This window comes from Mus caroli, chromosome 8 (genome assembly GCF_900094665.2).
Source record: "Mus caroli chromosome 8, CAROLI_EIJ_v1.1, whole genome shotgun sequence".
NCBI lineage: Eukaryota > Metazoa > Chordata > Mammalia > Rodentia > Muridae > Mus > Mus caroli.
In genome coordinates this window covers 86,962,923-86,980,422 of record NC_034577.1, presented here as the reverse complement: position 1 = coordinate 86,980,422, position 17,500 = coordinate 86,962,923, and the positions used below count along the sequence as shown (strand labels likewise).

Below are 17,500 nucleotides of genomic sequence, written 5' to 3'. Positions count from 1 at the left end.
CCTTCAGCTAGACTGCCAGGGTACCACCTCATGTTAACTGTTGCCAGGCTGGCCATATAAAGAAAAGAAAAGGGGGGAAAAAACTAAAGAAAAACAGTGGGACCTTGCCAATACTGTGGGACACCCATCATCCTACTTTGCAACAAGCCATAAAAAACGCCTTCCATTTGGCTGTGGGAGGGCTGGCTATAGGTTTCAGGGCTGAGCCAATGGAGTTTCAGCCAAATCCGGAGTAGGTTGCGCCAGAGCCATGTGTGGGAGAATCCCCAAGCAGCCACAGGTGTGGGACCAGGTTATGAGACATGGGTGTGGGCAATGTGGTGAAGGATGAGAGGCAAGAACAGGGAGTGTGGGTGGGGTCAGAGGTGGGCCAGGGTGGAGGAGGCAAAGAATGGGGCTCTGCCAGGGCTTGGACACAGTTCTCAGATCAATGGCGGTGGCTTAGAATCCTCTCCAGGCCATAGTCTCCTTTGAGAATCTGACACATGCAGAGGAAAAAGAGCATACATGCTCAAACTAGCTACAATTTCTGCACAGTGTCAGGAGGTCTCTAGAACTAAGAAAGTCTATCTGAGGTTTAGGATTGTGACTTGCTGGTCTAGACAAGTTAATAGAACATTTTGAGGGGGAAAAAAGAAAACAAAAAAAATAAATAAAACTTGGAGCAACCTTAAGATCTTAAGGATGTGTTAAAAAGGAGATTGAGAGGGGGTGGCGTGTTTGAAAGCAAGGTCAAAGTCCATGTGTTCGCTAAATGCTTTATTTTCATTCAAATTTTAAAATTTATTTATTTTATGTGCATTGGTGTTTTGGCTACATGCGTGTCCCTGGAACTGGCATTAACAGATAGTTGTGAGCTGCAATTCAGGTGCTAGGAATTGAACCTGGGTCCTCTGGAAGAGCAGCCACTGATCTTAACCCCTGAGCTATTATATCTCTTTCCAGCTCACAGTTCTTGTTTTTTGAAGGTGTTAGAGTTTGCACAAAGTTGCAAATTTGTGGGCTTTTTCTTTTATGACAAGGTCTTGCTATGAAACCCAGGAGGACTTCAAACTCATGACTCTCCTACCTTTGTGCCTCCAGGGTCCTGGCATTACCGTGCCAGAGTCAGCACGTGCGGATATTTGGCTTATGTCATTAATTATCAGCCAGTGGTTCCTTCTTTCCATGGATGGTCATGTCCTTGGGAACCCATGGGTTTTTGTTATTTGTTGGTTTTCTACAGAGCCACTTGAGAATACACTGTGGAGATTAAAACAGTTCATCCTTCAACACTTGAAAAATTTAAAACCAAAGGGCTTTTCTTATTTAACCCCAATATAAAGCTCATGTGCTTCAAGTTAGCATTAAAACATTGGTATTAGCCGGGCAGTGGTGGCGCTCGCCTTTAATCCCCAGCACTTGGGAGGCAGAGACAGGTGAATTTCTGAGTTCGGGGCCAGCCTGGTCTACAGAGTGAGTTCCAGGACAGCCAGGGCTACACAGAAACCCTGTCTGGAAAAAAAAACCAAAAACATTGGTATTATATAATATACACCCCATATTAAAATTATCCCAGAGATGAGTGTATTCTCTCTCTCTCTCTCTCTCTCTCTCTCTCTCTCTCTCTCTCTCACACACACACACACACACACACACACACACACACACAGTTCCTGCTTTTGCTTTTTTGTTGTCTTTTGTTTTTGAAATAGAGTCTACATAACCCACACTGGCCTGAAGCACATTACAGAACCTAGGCTATGCTGCTGCCTTAGCCTCCCGACTGCTAGGCTAACAGTCATGTACTACCCCACCTGGACTGACCCATTTATTTATTTTGGATATTCTTTGCTGCTTTTGAATGATAAGGGCAGTAGAAATAGTGTGTCTGTCTCTCTAGGCTTCTGAATGGTTTGTTTTATTTTTGATTTTGGACAGGTCTCACTCCATAGTACAGATAGACAGGCATCAAACTCATGCTGATCTGCCTGTCTTAACCTCCCAAGTACCAGGGTTACCGAAAGGCACTACCACACCTGACTGCATTCCCCCACAAAAAAGTAAACAAATAAAACAAGATCTTACTATGTAGCTCAGGCTGGCCTTGAACCCACAGTCTACTCCTCAGGTAGGATTACAGTGTGCAGCCTCAGGGGTGGCTCTCAGTCTCCTTTAATCTAGAGCAGCACCTCAAGTTTTGTTTTTGCTGTGATACTGTTATTTTTTAGCAGTGTGAATTAGATTTTTTGCTGAACTGTCCCTCAGTTTGGCCATGTCTGGTTGGATGCAGGTTGAGCTTTTTTGATAGCAATGTGATGAGTGGTGTGTCCTTTCTCTGTGCGTCACACAGAGAGTCAGTTGGTCCATGCATAATATGACCTACAGGGTCCCCTTTGTCCCCAGCATGGTAACCGTGGGCCAAGAGCACTGTGTTGACTGAAGACTTCCTGCACAGCAGACACTGAGTGACCCAGTGGTGACCACCCAGCCCTAATCATGCCTTCACATTGTTTTCACAGGGAGGGGACAGATGGCAAGCCAGGAGAGGACTCATGCCAAGCTGTAGTTTTATGAAGAGCATGGAGGAGTCACTGAGAGAAGTATCAACTTCAGAGAAAGTGGCCTCTAAGGTAAGATTTGAAAAGGAAAGCCAGTCATTTGTAGGGTGGCAGCGGTACCCCATGGCCAAGCTCAGAGAGAAGAAACTGAAAGACGGGCAGGCGCTATTCTCAGGGAAGGAAAGGTGGTAGAGTTTAACAACAGCGGGAACATGTAGTATTTTAATATCCAGCAGTCCTTAGTCTCTGCACAGCTCTGTGAAGTCGAAGCTGGGTTGATGCTACAAAATCTGTAGCACAGAGACGTTGAGTCATTGGCTCAAATCTGCATCCCTTGTAAACTATGGAACCAGGACTTGAACATGGATAGTTCGGTATGTGAGGAAAGAGGAAACATGGCCTCATCTAGAAAACAGTGTGTGTGTGGAGGGGAGAGGGGGAGTTTAGAGTCAGAGAAACCTGGGCTGGGAGAAGAGATCCTTGTTGATAAAGAATATGGACAGGAAAACAAGATAGCCGGGGACCCCAGGAGATCAATGAGAGAGAAGACTGTTCAAGGCTTGTATGCTTACCTAGTCCTTAGTCAAATCCATCCCCTCGCTTCTCCTTCCTGGCAGAAGTCCTCACTCCCCAGCTCTCCCAAATCCCAAACAAACAAACAAAAAAGAATGGATATTTACAGTCTCAAAGTATGATCCACAAATTACAGGTTCAATACAAAGGGGAAAAAAAAAAAACCCAGTAACTTTATGGGGAAACTACCTGATGGACTCTGGTTTAAGCAAGTGGCCCAAAGGATGGCTCAGTGGGCTCTCAGGGAGGAATCTGGATGGGGAATTGGGAGGCGAGGGTAGCTTTAGGACTAGTTTGGTTTTCCTCTTGGAGGAAGGGATCTGTGGATGGCAGGGTGGGGTCCAGAGTGGGAAGAGGAGTGAGGAAGGGGGACAGTTTGAGGGGAGGGTTCTTGGGTTTCAAAGAAAGTCAGCACAGGGCCAATATGGGAGGTCGTGGTGGGTGGACACGAGGTGCCTGGACGACTGTGGAACTATGCTAAGAGCGGCGGCAGTCAAGGGTAGAGACTTCTAGAGGGGTGGCCTGCAGGTGGGCAGGCAGCCGGCCACATTGCTTGGCGGGTGGCGAGCTCGCTGGGGGGCGGGCGCCGGTCATAGTCCCCCCGCACTGTAGGGGGCGCTGTGGGCCGGGGCGGGCCGGGGCTGGGCGGCGGCCGCTCCTGGCGAGTGCGGCCCCTTTTCCGGGTTTCCTCCGCCTCCTCCTCCTCCCTCTTCGCCGCCGCCGCCGCCGCCGCTGCCCCTCTCCCGACCGGTGGCTGCCGCTGCCGCCACCACCGCCTCTGGGGGGCCGCGAGCCGAGCGGAGGCCGCTGCGGAGCACGAGCCCCGCCGTCCCTCCGGCAGCCGAAGGCCCCGGGCCGGCTCGGCCGGCGCCTTCCGCGCCCCCGGCCCGAGCGTCCGTCCGCCCGCCCCCGCGGGCCCGGCCTGGCGCGGACGCCCGCCGCCGCCGCCGCGCTCCTCCTCTTGCTTGGGCAGCCCGCGGCCCGCCGCTTCCCGTGCCTGCCGCCCCGCGCCCCGCGCCGCGCCACCGCCGCCGCCGCCCTCGGCGCCCCGCGGCGCCCCCCGGTCCCGCCCGCCATGCCCGGCCCGGCCGCGGGCAGTCGGGCCCGGGTCTACGCCGAGGTGAACAGCCTGAGGAGCCGCGAGTACTGGGACTACGAAGCCCACGTCCCGAGCTGGGGGTAAAGCCGCCGCCGGCCGCCCCACGCGCGAACCGCACCCGCCGGCCGCTCGGCCTCGGGGCTGGCAGGGAGGCCCGGCCCCGGCCGCACGTGTCCCCGGCCTCTCCTGTCCGCCCTGCCTCGGTCCCCGGCTCAGCCGCCGGTGGGGAGAAGCGTGGGGTCGGGGATGGGGGCGGCCCTTCCTCCTCAGACTTTGGGCTTTCTATGGGATGGGAAGTCCATGGCTGTCCTCTTGAGCTGTTGAAATCTCTACCTCTTTACTTTCTGAAATGAGGCTGGGTGGGAGGGTCATTTTGAAGAGGGGCAGATTGTCTAGAGCGGGCAGTGCCCCCTGGAAGGTGTGAAATGGGAGGCAAGTGCCGTGGAGCCGCGGGCAGGGCACCCCAGTACCACCAGGGGGGATGCTTCCCTTAGTCCCCTTAACGTGGCTCCTGAGGCCTCAGCTGCCCATTCCTCTTCTTGTTAAGAGTCAGTTAGGTTAGGAGCTCTGCAGAGTGAAGAGAGCCAAGCTTCTGTGTGGCTCTCATTTAAGGGAATGAGTTGTTGTGTGATGGTAGGAATACTTCCGAATGCTTGATTAGTTGGAGTTGGCGGATGGATGTGTGGTGGACAGAGGCTTGCTTAATCCCAAATCCTGGCATTTATGTATATCTCTTGCCTTTCACAGTAATCAAGATGATTACCAACTGGTTCGAAAACTTGGTCGGGGCAAGTATAGTGAAGTATTTGAGGCCATTAACATCACCAACAATGAGAGGGTGGTTGTAAAAATTCTCAAGGTGAGTGGCCTACGGTGGCATGTAACCTTTCCCCCCACAGGGCAAAAGAACCAGCTATCCCAGAATAAGCGTCTCCTACAGAACTCCTACCATGTTTTTCCTGTGAACTTTTGAGAAAATGTGCGGGCTGGTCTTAACTCTGAGTTTGGTAGGTCAGGAACATTTAAAGTGTGAATTCTGAACTTCTCAAACAAAGCTTGTGAGGGGGACTGTATCTGATATGGAATAAAGAGGTATTCGCAAGAGAGAAACGAGTTTGCACGGAGAATCTGTCAACTGTAGGGATTCTAAATCTGTACTTGTTCCTCTCTGCTCCCAATTACTCCAGAAAAAGTCCAGAAAAGCAAAAACAAAACAAAACTGGAGTCTGCTCAGAGATAAGTTTAAAGCCAAAAATGCAGGACAACTCCCTCAGTTGATATTTTCATGTAGCAGTAAAGTTTCAGGTGGGCTGGATATAACAAGCCAGCCGCTAAAAGATCTGGGGCAGCAGAAGAGTACATTCTAGCCCCTGAAACAATAACTAGAACAAAACTGTCTCCGTGGCAAGACTAGCCCTCTCGCTTTGATAATGATAGGGCTTTTGTTATCACTCAAATGATGACATGATCTTAATGAGCATGAAGAGTCAGCCAAGTTTCTGTACAGGTGATTGAAGATTAAATAGTGCTTTGTAGGTTGTATGAGAGGGCGATTCTTAGGACCTGAGCAGTTCTTCATGGTTGTCAAGTCATTTAAATGCATATGCTTGTCACCTTAGGATCTGGGCAGTTTTTCATGTTGTCAGATCACTTAACATGTATGTGTGTCACTAGTGAAAGACAGCACTGGAGAGTGGTAGTGTTTCACCAGATTTTCACAGTGCCCAGTGAACAAAAATGCAGGATTGAAAAGCTTGTGCCTTAGGGTAGTTCTCATTTAATTGTGTAGCTTTTAGCACTGTGTGAATCACCTTTCAAAAACAATGGCTGCTGCTAATGCTCCTTACCATCCTGGGCTAGTGATAAAGGAGCAGAATTGCTGCAGAGACAGGTGATGCTATTGCTGCTGCCCAAGACACTGGGGTGAGAAGTAAGGAATGATGACAGATAGGGAGCTTGGCCCCACTAAGTATGAGTCGTACATTGGAGGTCTGTAGTTATGGGAGGGGTGTGTTTTAAGCAGAGAAGTGTTTCCTTCAGGAAACTTACCATACAATTTCATTACTTAACATAAACCTGTTTTGAATAGAAGTTACTTCAGACATTTTCATTTTAAGGATAAGCAAAAGCAAGCATAGTTGGGAATATCCATGTTCTGTTGCTGCACATTTGGAGGATTGAATTTGCCAAGTCTAAAGCAATTTCAGGGAAATGTCTAAATGTCTGTGCAGTAGCATTTTGGGACTAAGTGCCGTTTCCTGTGGAGTGTTTTGAAGGGAACCGTGCTCAGGTGTGTGTCTGAGTCCCAGTGTGTGTAAGGAAGCATAGTGTTAGTCATTTTCGCTTGATCTTGTGAGGAACTGCGGAGATGAGTTGCTTGACAGTTTTCCTCTGCTCTAAAGATCCAATGCATAGATTTACCACATCCAGTACGGAAGCGGCTTTAAATTCTTTTCACAGATAGCAGACCTAGGCACAAAGAAATGTACCTGACATCATTGTTCTGTTGAAATGGACCTTCACCAGAACTCTTCCTTCCTACTTCTTCATGCCTCTGAGTGTTCATTTCAGCCCTGGGCTGTAGGATCTTAGCATTGAACACGTTTCAAGTTCAAGCATGAGATTTGGGAGACCCCTTTGATGCTCTAGTTCATGAGGTGTTTCTCAGAGGGCAGTCTGAACCACCTTATACTCCTTTGTCAAACTGCTGTGTAGGCATTTCTGTATAGTTTTTATTTATATTTGAAGGGTAGAGTAAGAAGTCACTAATTAATATTGTGGTTTTGCTTTTATAATGGATTGGAAGTATTTTTCAAAAAGAACAGAGACTATCCAAAATTATGCTTATTACTCAAGTAAGTTGAAGTTACGACTAATACCTACTATTGTGATATTTTCTCAGAGAAAATTAAACCCTTAGCAGTGCCAGCTGCTCGGTTTAGGGCAGTCTGGGAAAGGTTTGCTTTTCATAGAATCTCACAGGAAAGACTAGGTGGACACGTGGTGACTGAGACACAGGGCGCAGGCACTCAGTGACACTTCATATCTGTCTTTGTCATTTTGTCACAGTTGGGTGCGTAGTGATGGAGGGCTTTTATTTCATTTAACTTCTAAGTATTTCATTTGTCAAGGTATGTTGAGGCTATTAGAGGACTTTACAAATTTAAAAAGCTGCTAGTGAAAAGTCTGTGGGGTTTTTTTGGTTTTATTTTTTTCTAAAACAGAGTTTCTCTGTGTTGCCCAGGCTGTCCTGGAACTCACTCTGTAGACCAGGTTGGCCTTGAACTCAGTGCTGGGATTAAAGGCGTGCGCCACCACGCCTGGCTTAAATGTAATAACTCTTACCAGTTTCTTTAATGTGTCTGTGTGAAAAAGTGAACATGTGTGCAGGTCTGAGGTTAGATCTTAAAACTTTGCAGTGAACAGAGAAGCCGTGTCTTTTTTTGGGGGGGGGGGGGTGTCAGAAATTGTGTTAACAAGAAAGGAAAATGATTTTTTTTTTTTTAAAAAAAGGTTTTATTTATGCAACAAGGTAGAAGGCTACTTCAGTGTCCTAAGTTTCATCTTGACTGTAAGCTGTCAGTTCTTGAAGGTGTGCCCAGAAGTAAAATTAAAGCATTGGTGAACATGGCTTGTGTGCATTCAGTCCAGCCCTTCCTGGGGTCCTTGAGAGCTTTCAGTTAAACTGCTGTTTCCTCAGTGCATGTCAAGAGCAATCCTCCAAAGAGCTTTGACCCAGTGCTGCAGCGGCTTAGAAATTCTCATGTAAGGCTCCTGTTAACAGCATTATTTTATATTATAGACAGCTTGGCTAGCTGTCACTTTCCCCTCTCAAAATTCTTGACGAAGGGAATGGTGGTGTTAAAATTTGTCTTAAACATATCTTACATATTTGTAGTTCTTTTTGTTTTTTGTATTGGTAGGACTAGGGTGGTTGCTCACTGGTAGAGCACTAGCTAGCAAGCTTGAGGTCCTGGAGCTAGTCCTTACCCTTCTCCCACCTTAACACAGCCAACAGAATAAGATTGTAGGTTCTTAAAAGGAAGATTGGCATTGATTACAGCTCTTTATTAGTGATTTAGTTCTTGGCTGATGGCCTTTGTCATATCCAAATGATTGTGTCTTCCTAAGATCACATGTTCCCTCCTCTGGGCCTTCTCTGTCTGAGGGAAGGAAAGTCTTTTACCCATCATTTAAGCATAGGTACCAATACATCTTCATAAATAGACATGTTAATAAAAGCTTTGCTTTTTTGTGAATTCTAGTTTTAGCAAATGTTTCATAGTAAATGAGTAGTTACTAAGAGTATTGGAGTATTGGTAACATAAATTGTATGTAAACTGGTTGGAGTTATTTGTAAAGTTGACATTATAGGGACATACTTAGAGAGTTGAGCAGAATCACAGAATGTACTTGCTTAGAATCCATTAGAAGCATATCAGACTGATTTCTGTAGGAAGGATCACAGTGAGTGCGGGCACTGTGAATTAGGAATCTGTGTGTCACGGGAAATGGAGACATTAGCTGGTTGACTTGTTGGTAATTCTGAGTTGTCATGGAAGAGAGAAGGGCACTCACTGGAAGTGAACGGGAACTGTCTGTGTTTAGAGTTACTCTTCTAAAGGGGATGGCTTGGAAGTCGGGCTTGAAGCAGACTGAACTTGAGTGAGTTCTGTCTTCGTTCCCATAGAAGCATGCTTGCTGATTTGTCTGCTCTCAGGCCTTGGCGGTGATTTTATTGCGTTCAGTTTTTACTTTTTAAAATCTCTTTCTTGCTTACTTTGGAGGTCGGGGGAGATACACGGTTCATGTGTGGAGTCAGAGGATGACTTGCAGGGCTTGTTTCTCTCCTTCCGTACTGTGGTCCCAGGATTGAAGTGCAGGTCGCTACAGCCTGGGCTTTTACCTGCTGAGACATCTTGTTGATCACACACCAGTTTCTTTAGAATGGTGGTTCTCAATCTTCCTAGTGTTGTGACCCTTTAATATAGTTCCTCATGCTATGGTAACCTCCAGCCATAAAATTATTTTATTGCTACTTTATAATTTTGATACTGTTATGAAGCATAATGTAAATATATTTGTGTTTTCTGATGGGGTTAGGTGACCCCTGTGAAAGGGTCATTTGACTCCCAGGTTGAGGACCACTGCTTTAGTCCTTTTTGACCTATACAGTTTCTCCAAGTCTCACAACAGTTAGTTACTCACCAGATTTTGGGCTGTATAGCTTAATCCCTTTACTAGATTAGAGAGAATTGTGTGTGAAAAGTATACGGTGATAGAGAGTACCCATCCTTGTGCATGGCTCAAGGCTTCAGGTGGCATTTACAACCTAGTTTATGGGTCTACTGTCTACCATTCATAATCTAAGTGTAGACTGTTAGCCATGTGAAAAACAGGGCAGAGGACTTGAGTTCTACATTGTTCATTTAGAGCCTTTGGCTCTTTTTTTTCTCATCATTAAAATAGGATTATATGATATAAAGGTAGAAGGGTATGTAGCTGATATTATTGTCAGAATCTGTAGTGTTTTTCTTTCCAGAGTAAACTGCCTGAAAGGTAGATGTCAGGTTTAATACTTAGCTCTGTGACATTAGATGCTTTGGGTAAACTGTAGGAAGAGAATTAATTGACCTCAGAAGATTAAATGTGCTTAATAAACTTAGTGCTGAGAGAGCAATATAATACAGTAATAACAGTGTTACACTTGAACTAATTGAACAATTTAAAAAGCAAAGCCAATAGTCAAAGGGGTTGTAACATTAACTTGGTGAGAGTGTAAGACTCTGTTCTATGCTTTGCAACCTACCCCCTGTTATGTATATTGAATATAGCACAAAATTTAAGCAATGCAACCATTTTTAAGCATGCAGTTTGTGGCATTAAATGAATTGATAATGCTGTTAGGACCATTACAACCATCTATCTGCATAGCTTTTTTTATCTTGTAAAACTAAAACTATACCCATTAAGTGATAGTTCCCCAGTCTTCTATCCCCAGCTCCTAGCAGCCACCATTTGTTGTTTGACTGTCAGGTATCGCATAAATGAAATCATAAATCTGGCTTATGACTGGTGTATTTGACTTAACCTGCTGCCTATATGCATACGATACAGTTTAGTTTTTGCTAGGCAAGCCTGTAATCTCAGCACTTCAGAGTTGAGATAGAGGGAAATACCGTAAGTTCAAGGCAAACCTAGGCATCAGTGTAAGACCCTGTTTCAAAGAAAACTAAAAAGGAAAGAATAATTTCTTTCCTTTTGGAGAATAAAAGTAATGGGCTTTGGTTTTGGGTTTTTTGTTTGTTTGTTTGTTTTGTGTTTCGAGACAGAGTTTCTCTGTATAGCCCTGGCTGGCCTGGAACTCATTCTGTAGACCAGACTGGCCTCAAACTCAGAAATCTGCCTGCCTCTGCCTCCCAAGTGCTGGGATTAAAGGCGTGGGCCACCATGCCCGGCAGTAATGGACTTTTATATATCCGTTCATCACTAGCCAACACTAAGCTGCTTCCATGTTGACACCGTTTTAACCTGAGCTGCTTTGAAGATGGGCATACAAGTGCCTCTTTGAGCCTATGCTTTGCAGCTTTGGGTATCTATTCAGAAGTGCAATTGGTGGCTTATATGATAATTTATCTCTCTATATAAACGGCATCTCTTAAGTTGCCCAGGCTGGTCTTGAGCTGATGGTTTGCCTCAGCCTTCTGAGTGCTGTGATTATAGGCCTGTGCCACCATTCCTGACTGCTTGGCTTCTTCTAAGGACGTTTTCACAGGAGCTGGTCCATTTTATGATGTCCACAGCAGGATGTGTGAGGAGTCTTTTTTTGTATCCTCAGCAGCATGTTTTCTGTTTTAATGATGTTTTCCTTTTTGAGACTAAATCTCACCAGCTAGCTAGCCCAGGCTGGCCTTGGACATGTAAACTTTCCTTGTACAGCCTCCCAACTGCTAGGACTACAAGTATGTACTGTCACACTAGCTAATTTTTTATTTTATTTTTTTAAATTAGTCTTCTTAATAGTGTATTGTCATTGGAATTTTATACTTTGCCTTTGTGCATTTTTTTTTTTCTTGTTTAGTTTTGAGAATAATTTCCCTCAAGGAACTGGTAATGTAAGTAGAATGGTGAGACTTGAAAGAGTAGAGGAAAAGTTGCTGTAAATAACATTGGTTAACTCATATTTTTATGTAGGTCAAATGTAGTGGTTTTCAAAGATGTATGCAAATGAGGAAGTCCATGTCAGCCTGGCTAAGCCTATTCCCTCCTCCATCGTTCTTCGTTCCTGGCACGCATTGTTGATTATAATTCTTCATTGCAAGGGTCGGATGGACACCTTTGTTCAGCAGTCAGTGATTGGATAATAGGATCAAAGTTTAAAAGTTGGTGGCTATATTATTGTCTGTCTTGAATTTATCAATCTAGTTGAACTTGGAAATAAATTTTAAAAGGCTTTGCTTTGATACTTTCTTTAATGGCTTGAGGTTCTGACTCACATGCAGTTGGTAAGCAAAAGTTGACTAAATGAATTGCAGTGGATACTGTCATTAAACTCCACAGCGCTGACTCTACAGGAGTGAGGGTCTGGGCTCAGTAGGAAGGTGATGTCTTTGTTGACTTTTCTACAGTGTGTCACCAGCTTATATTTTGTTGTAGGTTTGTTGGTTTTTTTTTTTTGAGATCTGGGCCACTTTGAACAAGGGTCTTCCAGATGGCCAACACTGCCCTGCACATTCAGAAAACTTTCTGAAGAGACAGTTTGCCCTTTTTATCTTTTCTGAGTGTACATCTAAGACACTTTAAATGTTAAACAAGTTTTTGTGGTTAAGACTCTGTTTTTCCTTGCTTTACATAGTTTCTCAACATACATGGTAGTAATACCTGGTCCCGGTGCTCTGGGGCTGCGGCCAGTTAACTCTTTTGCTGCTGCTTTATCTACTTTGAGTAAAAAAAAAAAAAAATCTGCTGTTTGACTCTTTGAGAGAGAGAACCATCTGAGCTAGAGCCCTGAGCAAGCCATGCTTGCTGATTTGTAATGGTGGCCAGTGGGACGCGCTCTATACAAGTGAGTCGAAGCATCTATTTCTGTAAAACTTGCAAAGCTTTCAAGGTATCAGCAATGCTCTCTGGTAAATCTTCTTGTCTTCACTGGTTCCATTTGTACAACTAAAGGATCTCTCACTCTCCAAGCTCTTTAACAGTTAGCTTCTGGAATCTTCCTTAGGCTCAGAGCAGTACAGGGAGGCAAATGGGGCTGCTTGCTGCCTTGTGCTTTGAAAGGGTCTGTCCAGGGCTGTGGGTCACTTTCGTTTTTGAGTCTTCTTGGTATCTGGCAGCATCTGAAGACTGCAGCTGCTCTGGGCTCCACTGGGCCATTTCAGAGTTGCCCAGCTGTTCCTAGTCTGGTCTGGGTAGTTTTAGGGCATCTGAATGGGCTTAGCTGCACTGTGAGGTTTCTTTACTCAGTCTTTCTGAGTTCCAGGAGCTGCACTCGTGTGTTGCTGGGGAGCTAAGGAGCAACACAAGGCTGGAGAAAGTGGCAGAGGCAGAGAAGCAGCGTGTGGACTGGCGCTGTGCGTGGGTGCTGTCAGGAGCAGGAGGGCTTTTTTAATTGAACACTGGCTTTATCCTTCTCAGTTTTTCTCCCATAAGTAGACCCCCACACACACACACTTGTCTATTTATATAGACAAGTATATGTTTTCAGATGTGTGCATATAAATATAGTATGCTTAACATGTTTCTATGACCTGTGTAAGAGTAAATCACTCATCCCTAACTGTTTTGTTTTAGTATTTTCCTTAAAATGGTGATTCCTTACATAGTCCTATAGTATCATGTTAAAAAATAAGAATTAACATTAACCCAGTACTGTTACCTAGTCTATGGTTTTATTTACATTTGCTAGTTCTTCACTCTTCTTCACTGTAAGGAAAATCACAACGCATGAGTTACATTCATTTTCTTTTTTAAATCTGGACTAGTACCTCCCTCTCATGGCGTTGGCAGATCACACATAGAAGCTGCGTGCCCTAGCTGTTTTTAATTGAGCTTTATGGCGCTCGATTTCTCCCCAACATTGAGGCCTTGATTACAGAGACCGAGTAAGATTCCTGGAAGAGATGGGACGAACACAGTACCCAGCTCTCTGCTGGGAACCCTGGGACAGTGGAGAAATGTTCTGGCAGCTGGCTTAGAAGCGCACAGCTGTGTTTGCTCCCCAGGTTGACACTGTTGCAGGTGATACTGGCTCTCTCTAGTCTTTCTCCTCCTGCCTTGTGATGGGGCGTGCAGGTATCCTGGAGAAGGCCAGGGGACAATGTTATCCTGAAGACGCTATCATTAAACCTAGAGGTCACTGTTATTCTGGTAGACTGGCCAACCAGCAAGCTACAGTCATGCCTGGCTTTTTTTCATAGACACTGAGGGGTCTGAGTATGGGTCCTCATGCTTACACAGCTCTTGTCCAATAAGCCACTTCTCCTGCTGGCCCACTTTCCCTGCTCTTCTCCAGCTAGCCCACCTTCCCTGCTCTTGTCCAGAGGCATGTTTCAGTGACCAACCTGTGTCGTCATCTCTGAGCTTTAAAAATTGTGTGTGTGTGTGTGTTATGTATATGTGTATTTATATATTTATTGTATGTGTGTTGAACAGGGAGAGAGAGCACACCACGCAGAGGTCAGAGGACAAAATCTGAGAGTGGGTCTTTTTGACCTTGTGGATTCTAGGAATTGAATTCAGGTCATCAGGCTTGATGATAGCAAGCACCCTATCGAACCATCTTCCACCTTCCCGAGCAAGGCTCTTTAGGTCTTCTTTTATCATTCAGGAAAATCCACGGAGGTCTCTTTACCTTGCTGCTATAACAGTGCCTTAACAATAAAGAAGTCCATTTCCTTAGCTCAGTCTCTCCCTTGACCCACTTGGGAGAAGAGCCCAGAGGAGATGAGGGTGCTGCTGACCAGTCAGGTTGCTAAGCCTGAGTCTTGCTTCTGTTAGCTGTGACCCTGGGTGACTAGCTCCTCTGCTCCTGACCCTCCTGCTTAGAGGCTTCATGGGGTCAGTGGACTTCCTCCTCAGTCAGTAGGTGAAGGTCAAAGAGTGCACGCTCACTGATATGCCTGTGGCTGTCCTGAGGTATAAATTATATTGATGATGACACACTTTTCTGGTTTTTGGTTGGTTGGTTGGTTGGTTTTTCAAGACAGGGTTTCTCTGTTTAGCCCTGGTTGTCCTGAAACTCACTCTGTAGACCAGGCTGGCCTCAAACTCAGAAATCCGCCTGCCTCTGCTCCCAAGTGCTGGGATTAAAGGCATGCCCAGCACACAATTGCCTTTTCAAAACTGCTTTTATTTGTTAACTTCAGACAGGAAATAGTAACACATACTGGGAGTATTTCTAAGAACTTTAATTTTCCATTTGTAGGTTGGTGCCTTAGCAGTTAGCAGTCACTGCTGGAGATCAGCTTTCTCCCTTGCTGATCCAACAGCTTTCTCTAGGAATGAGATCGTTGGGAGAGTTACTGGCTCTGAGCTGATTTGATTCTAAATATTAAGGAAATGGGAGTGGCAATAGGAAATGGGAGCCAACAGCTTAGAAACAAGTTTGTAACTTGATGTCAGTAAACTGGTTCTTGCTCATAAAACACAATTACATATAATTCATGGAAAGAGCAGGTGTCTAGCCATTTTCTTTCAGTTTTCCATTTGTCCATGGTCTACAGCTGTTGAGAGCTATAACACATTTGGCAGTAATCCAATAAACATGCATTTATTTTTAACATACTACATGAATGTTAAAGTTTGCTAAATGCCCTAGATGTAACTACTTAAAGATCACATAAGCTATAAACTAAAATGTTTAACCTAAAAGATTCCTATGGGTAAGCTCACTTACTTTCTTCTAATTTAAGCATATTCTTTAACACAACATAGTGTACAGCAAACGAGCCACACTGTTGCTTAACATTGATTAAAGTTGTATTTATTATATTAACTTCAAAAGGAGTCTCACTTCTGATTACTCTTGTGTATTTAAGCCAGTGAAGAAAAAGAAGATAAAACGAGAGGTTAAGATTCTGGAGAACCTTCGTGGTGGAACAAATATCATTAAGCTGATTGACACTGTAAAGGACCCTGTGGTAGGTGCCTGGTGGCTGGGGCTTGTGCTAGTGGATTGGGGTGGGCTGTTTAACACCCAGGACCTTGTGTGGTGCTGCATAATGGGCTGATGGCACTGATAATTACTGCTGAGGGGATTTAAAAACCATACAACAGTCACGCTCAGTGGTGAGCTGGCTGTCACCATTAAATGGAACCTAAATATGTACATAGAAAAACTCCACCAAAGATTTGTTCCCTGTTTCTTTGATTTAGCCCACAGAGGTTTGCTAGATAGCTCCCTGAAAGCCCTGCTTTTGTTGTTTTTGAAAGCTTCTCACTGCCAGTTTGCATTCTCTTACCTTACTCTAGTATCTAGTAGTCTGATCTTGGAGATCTCTATATTGACTCTAGTGTAGAGAACTAAACAGGTCTCAGACCACCAGTCCTTTAAAAAGGAAGACTTACTGTTTCATATTGCTAGTCTTTAGTTCTGCATCAACCACAAGCCCCTCACATTGTGTATGTGCAAAGAAAAAAATATATTTTTACAACTAAAATGTTTTTGTTAAAATGCTTCATTTGGGGCAGGATGACTCAGTAGATACAGGCACTTGTCACAAAGGCCTGGTGACTAGAATTTGATCCCTAATAACCATGTCAGGGTCGAACGAGAGAGCCTGATCCACAGAGCTGTCCTCTGCCTCCACGTGTGTGCCATGGCACATGTGCCAACATACACATGTGTATGTACATATACACTATAATAATTTTTTTTAGAAATTTTAAAATAATATTCTTAATTTTGACCTACCCTAGGGTGCTATTCCCTTTGTTTCTTTCCCTAAGGAAAAACATGGCCGTATTTGATTGCCTAGGCTTTGATCCTTAAGATCACCTTCCTGCCACTTGTGTCCTCTTGCTGCTGTCCACCTGCTCTGTCTGGTTATCTCCCTGTTCTCTAGGAGAGTAAGAGGCAGGTCTTTGCTTCTGTATGCTGAGGACATCCTCATACTCTAGTGGCTACCTGAGTGCCTGCTGTAGGCCGGTGCTATGTTGAGTACTTAGCTATATCACCCCATTTAAACCCTGTGATGAAACCCTGTACTGCTGTGGTTGACATCTTACTGTAAGGAAACAAAAATTGACAAGCATTAAGTAATTTGCCCACCTGCACAGTAATAATATATGATGAGAAAATATTTTTCTTTGGGACCCTGATCGAGCCTGAGAAGGGGTTATGTACAAGTTTGTAATTGATTGTTATTAATATATCCTGTCCTGCTTAGTTCAGATTGGTGGCTAGCCCAGAACTAGTTAATGTTCAGGTTAAAATGGGTTTATCCACTTGAGGATATAAATTCACTCTGTGTGTGTGTGTTCTTAACGTTTGAGATAAAAATGGGATTTGCTCATACACACCATATATATATATATAGGAAATGTAAATTTAGGGGTATAGCTGAGTTGGTAGTGTCTGATAGCATAAATAGGCCTTGAGTTTGATCCCTAGAACTGCATAAATTAGGCAAGGTGATAATGTGCCTATAATTCCAGCACACAGAAAATAGAAGCCAAATGGATGATCAGAAATTCAAGGTCATTCTCAAATAGGGAATTTAAGGCCAACCTGAGCTAGATACCCTGTCTCTTTCTCTCACTCATACACACACACACAAAACTAAGACTGCAAGAGATGGTACTAGGGAATAAACCTAAGGACCTGTACATAGTAGGCAAATATGAGTCAGTACATGGTTTGTAAGCCCCCTCCCCACTTTCTCTTCTCTCCCCTTCCTCCCCCTCTCAGTTAACTGAAGATACGAATACCTGTCTTGGTATTTGTAACTTGTTAATGTATGTGTATAATATATGAGTTAAGCAAAAAATTGAAGTAGGATTTGAGAGTGGTTTAAAGCACATGTTATTTTCCAGAGAACCTAAGTTTTAGTCCCAGTACCTGTGTCAGGTAGCTAAGAGCCACCTTTAACTCCAGCTCTAGAGGGATCAGACATTTTGCTTCTGTGGATATCCATATTCACCTGCAAATAGCGAACACATAATATACACATAATTTAAAATAATTCTTCTTCTTTTTTTTTTTTTTTTTTTTTTTTTGGTTTTTCGAAACAGGGTTTCTCTGTGTAGCCCTGGCTGTCCTGGAACTCACTCTGTAGACCAGGCTGAC

The 17,500-nt window shown here is 44.4% G+C and overlaps 1 protein-coding gene across 1 annotated transcript in view; it reads left to right on the top strand.

Moving 5' to 3' along the window:
• The first annotated feature begins 3,813 nt into the window (after positions 1-3,813).
• The window catches only part of Csnk2a2 (casein kinase 2 alpha 2), a 40,344-nt gene continuing 26,657 nt past the window's right edge, over positions 3,814-17,500 (top strand). Inside the window, exons 1-3 of the mRNA XM_021169952.1 lie at positions 3,814-4,292; positions 4,960-5,071; positions 15,252-15,353. Of these exons, the coding sequence (XP_021025611.1) occupies positions 4,189-4,292; positions 4,960-5,071; positions 15,252-15,353 (318 nt within the window). The 5' untranslated portion in view covers positions 3,814-4,188. The remainder of the gene's footprint in view (positions 4,293-4,959; positions 5,072-15,251; positions 15,354-17,500) is intronic.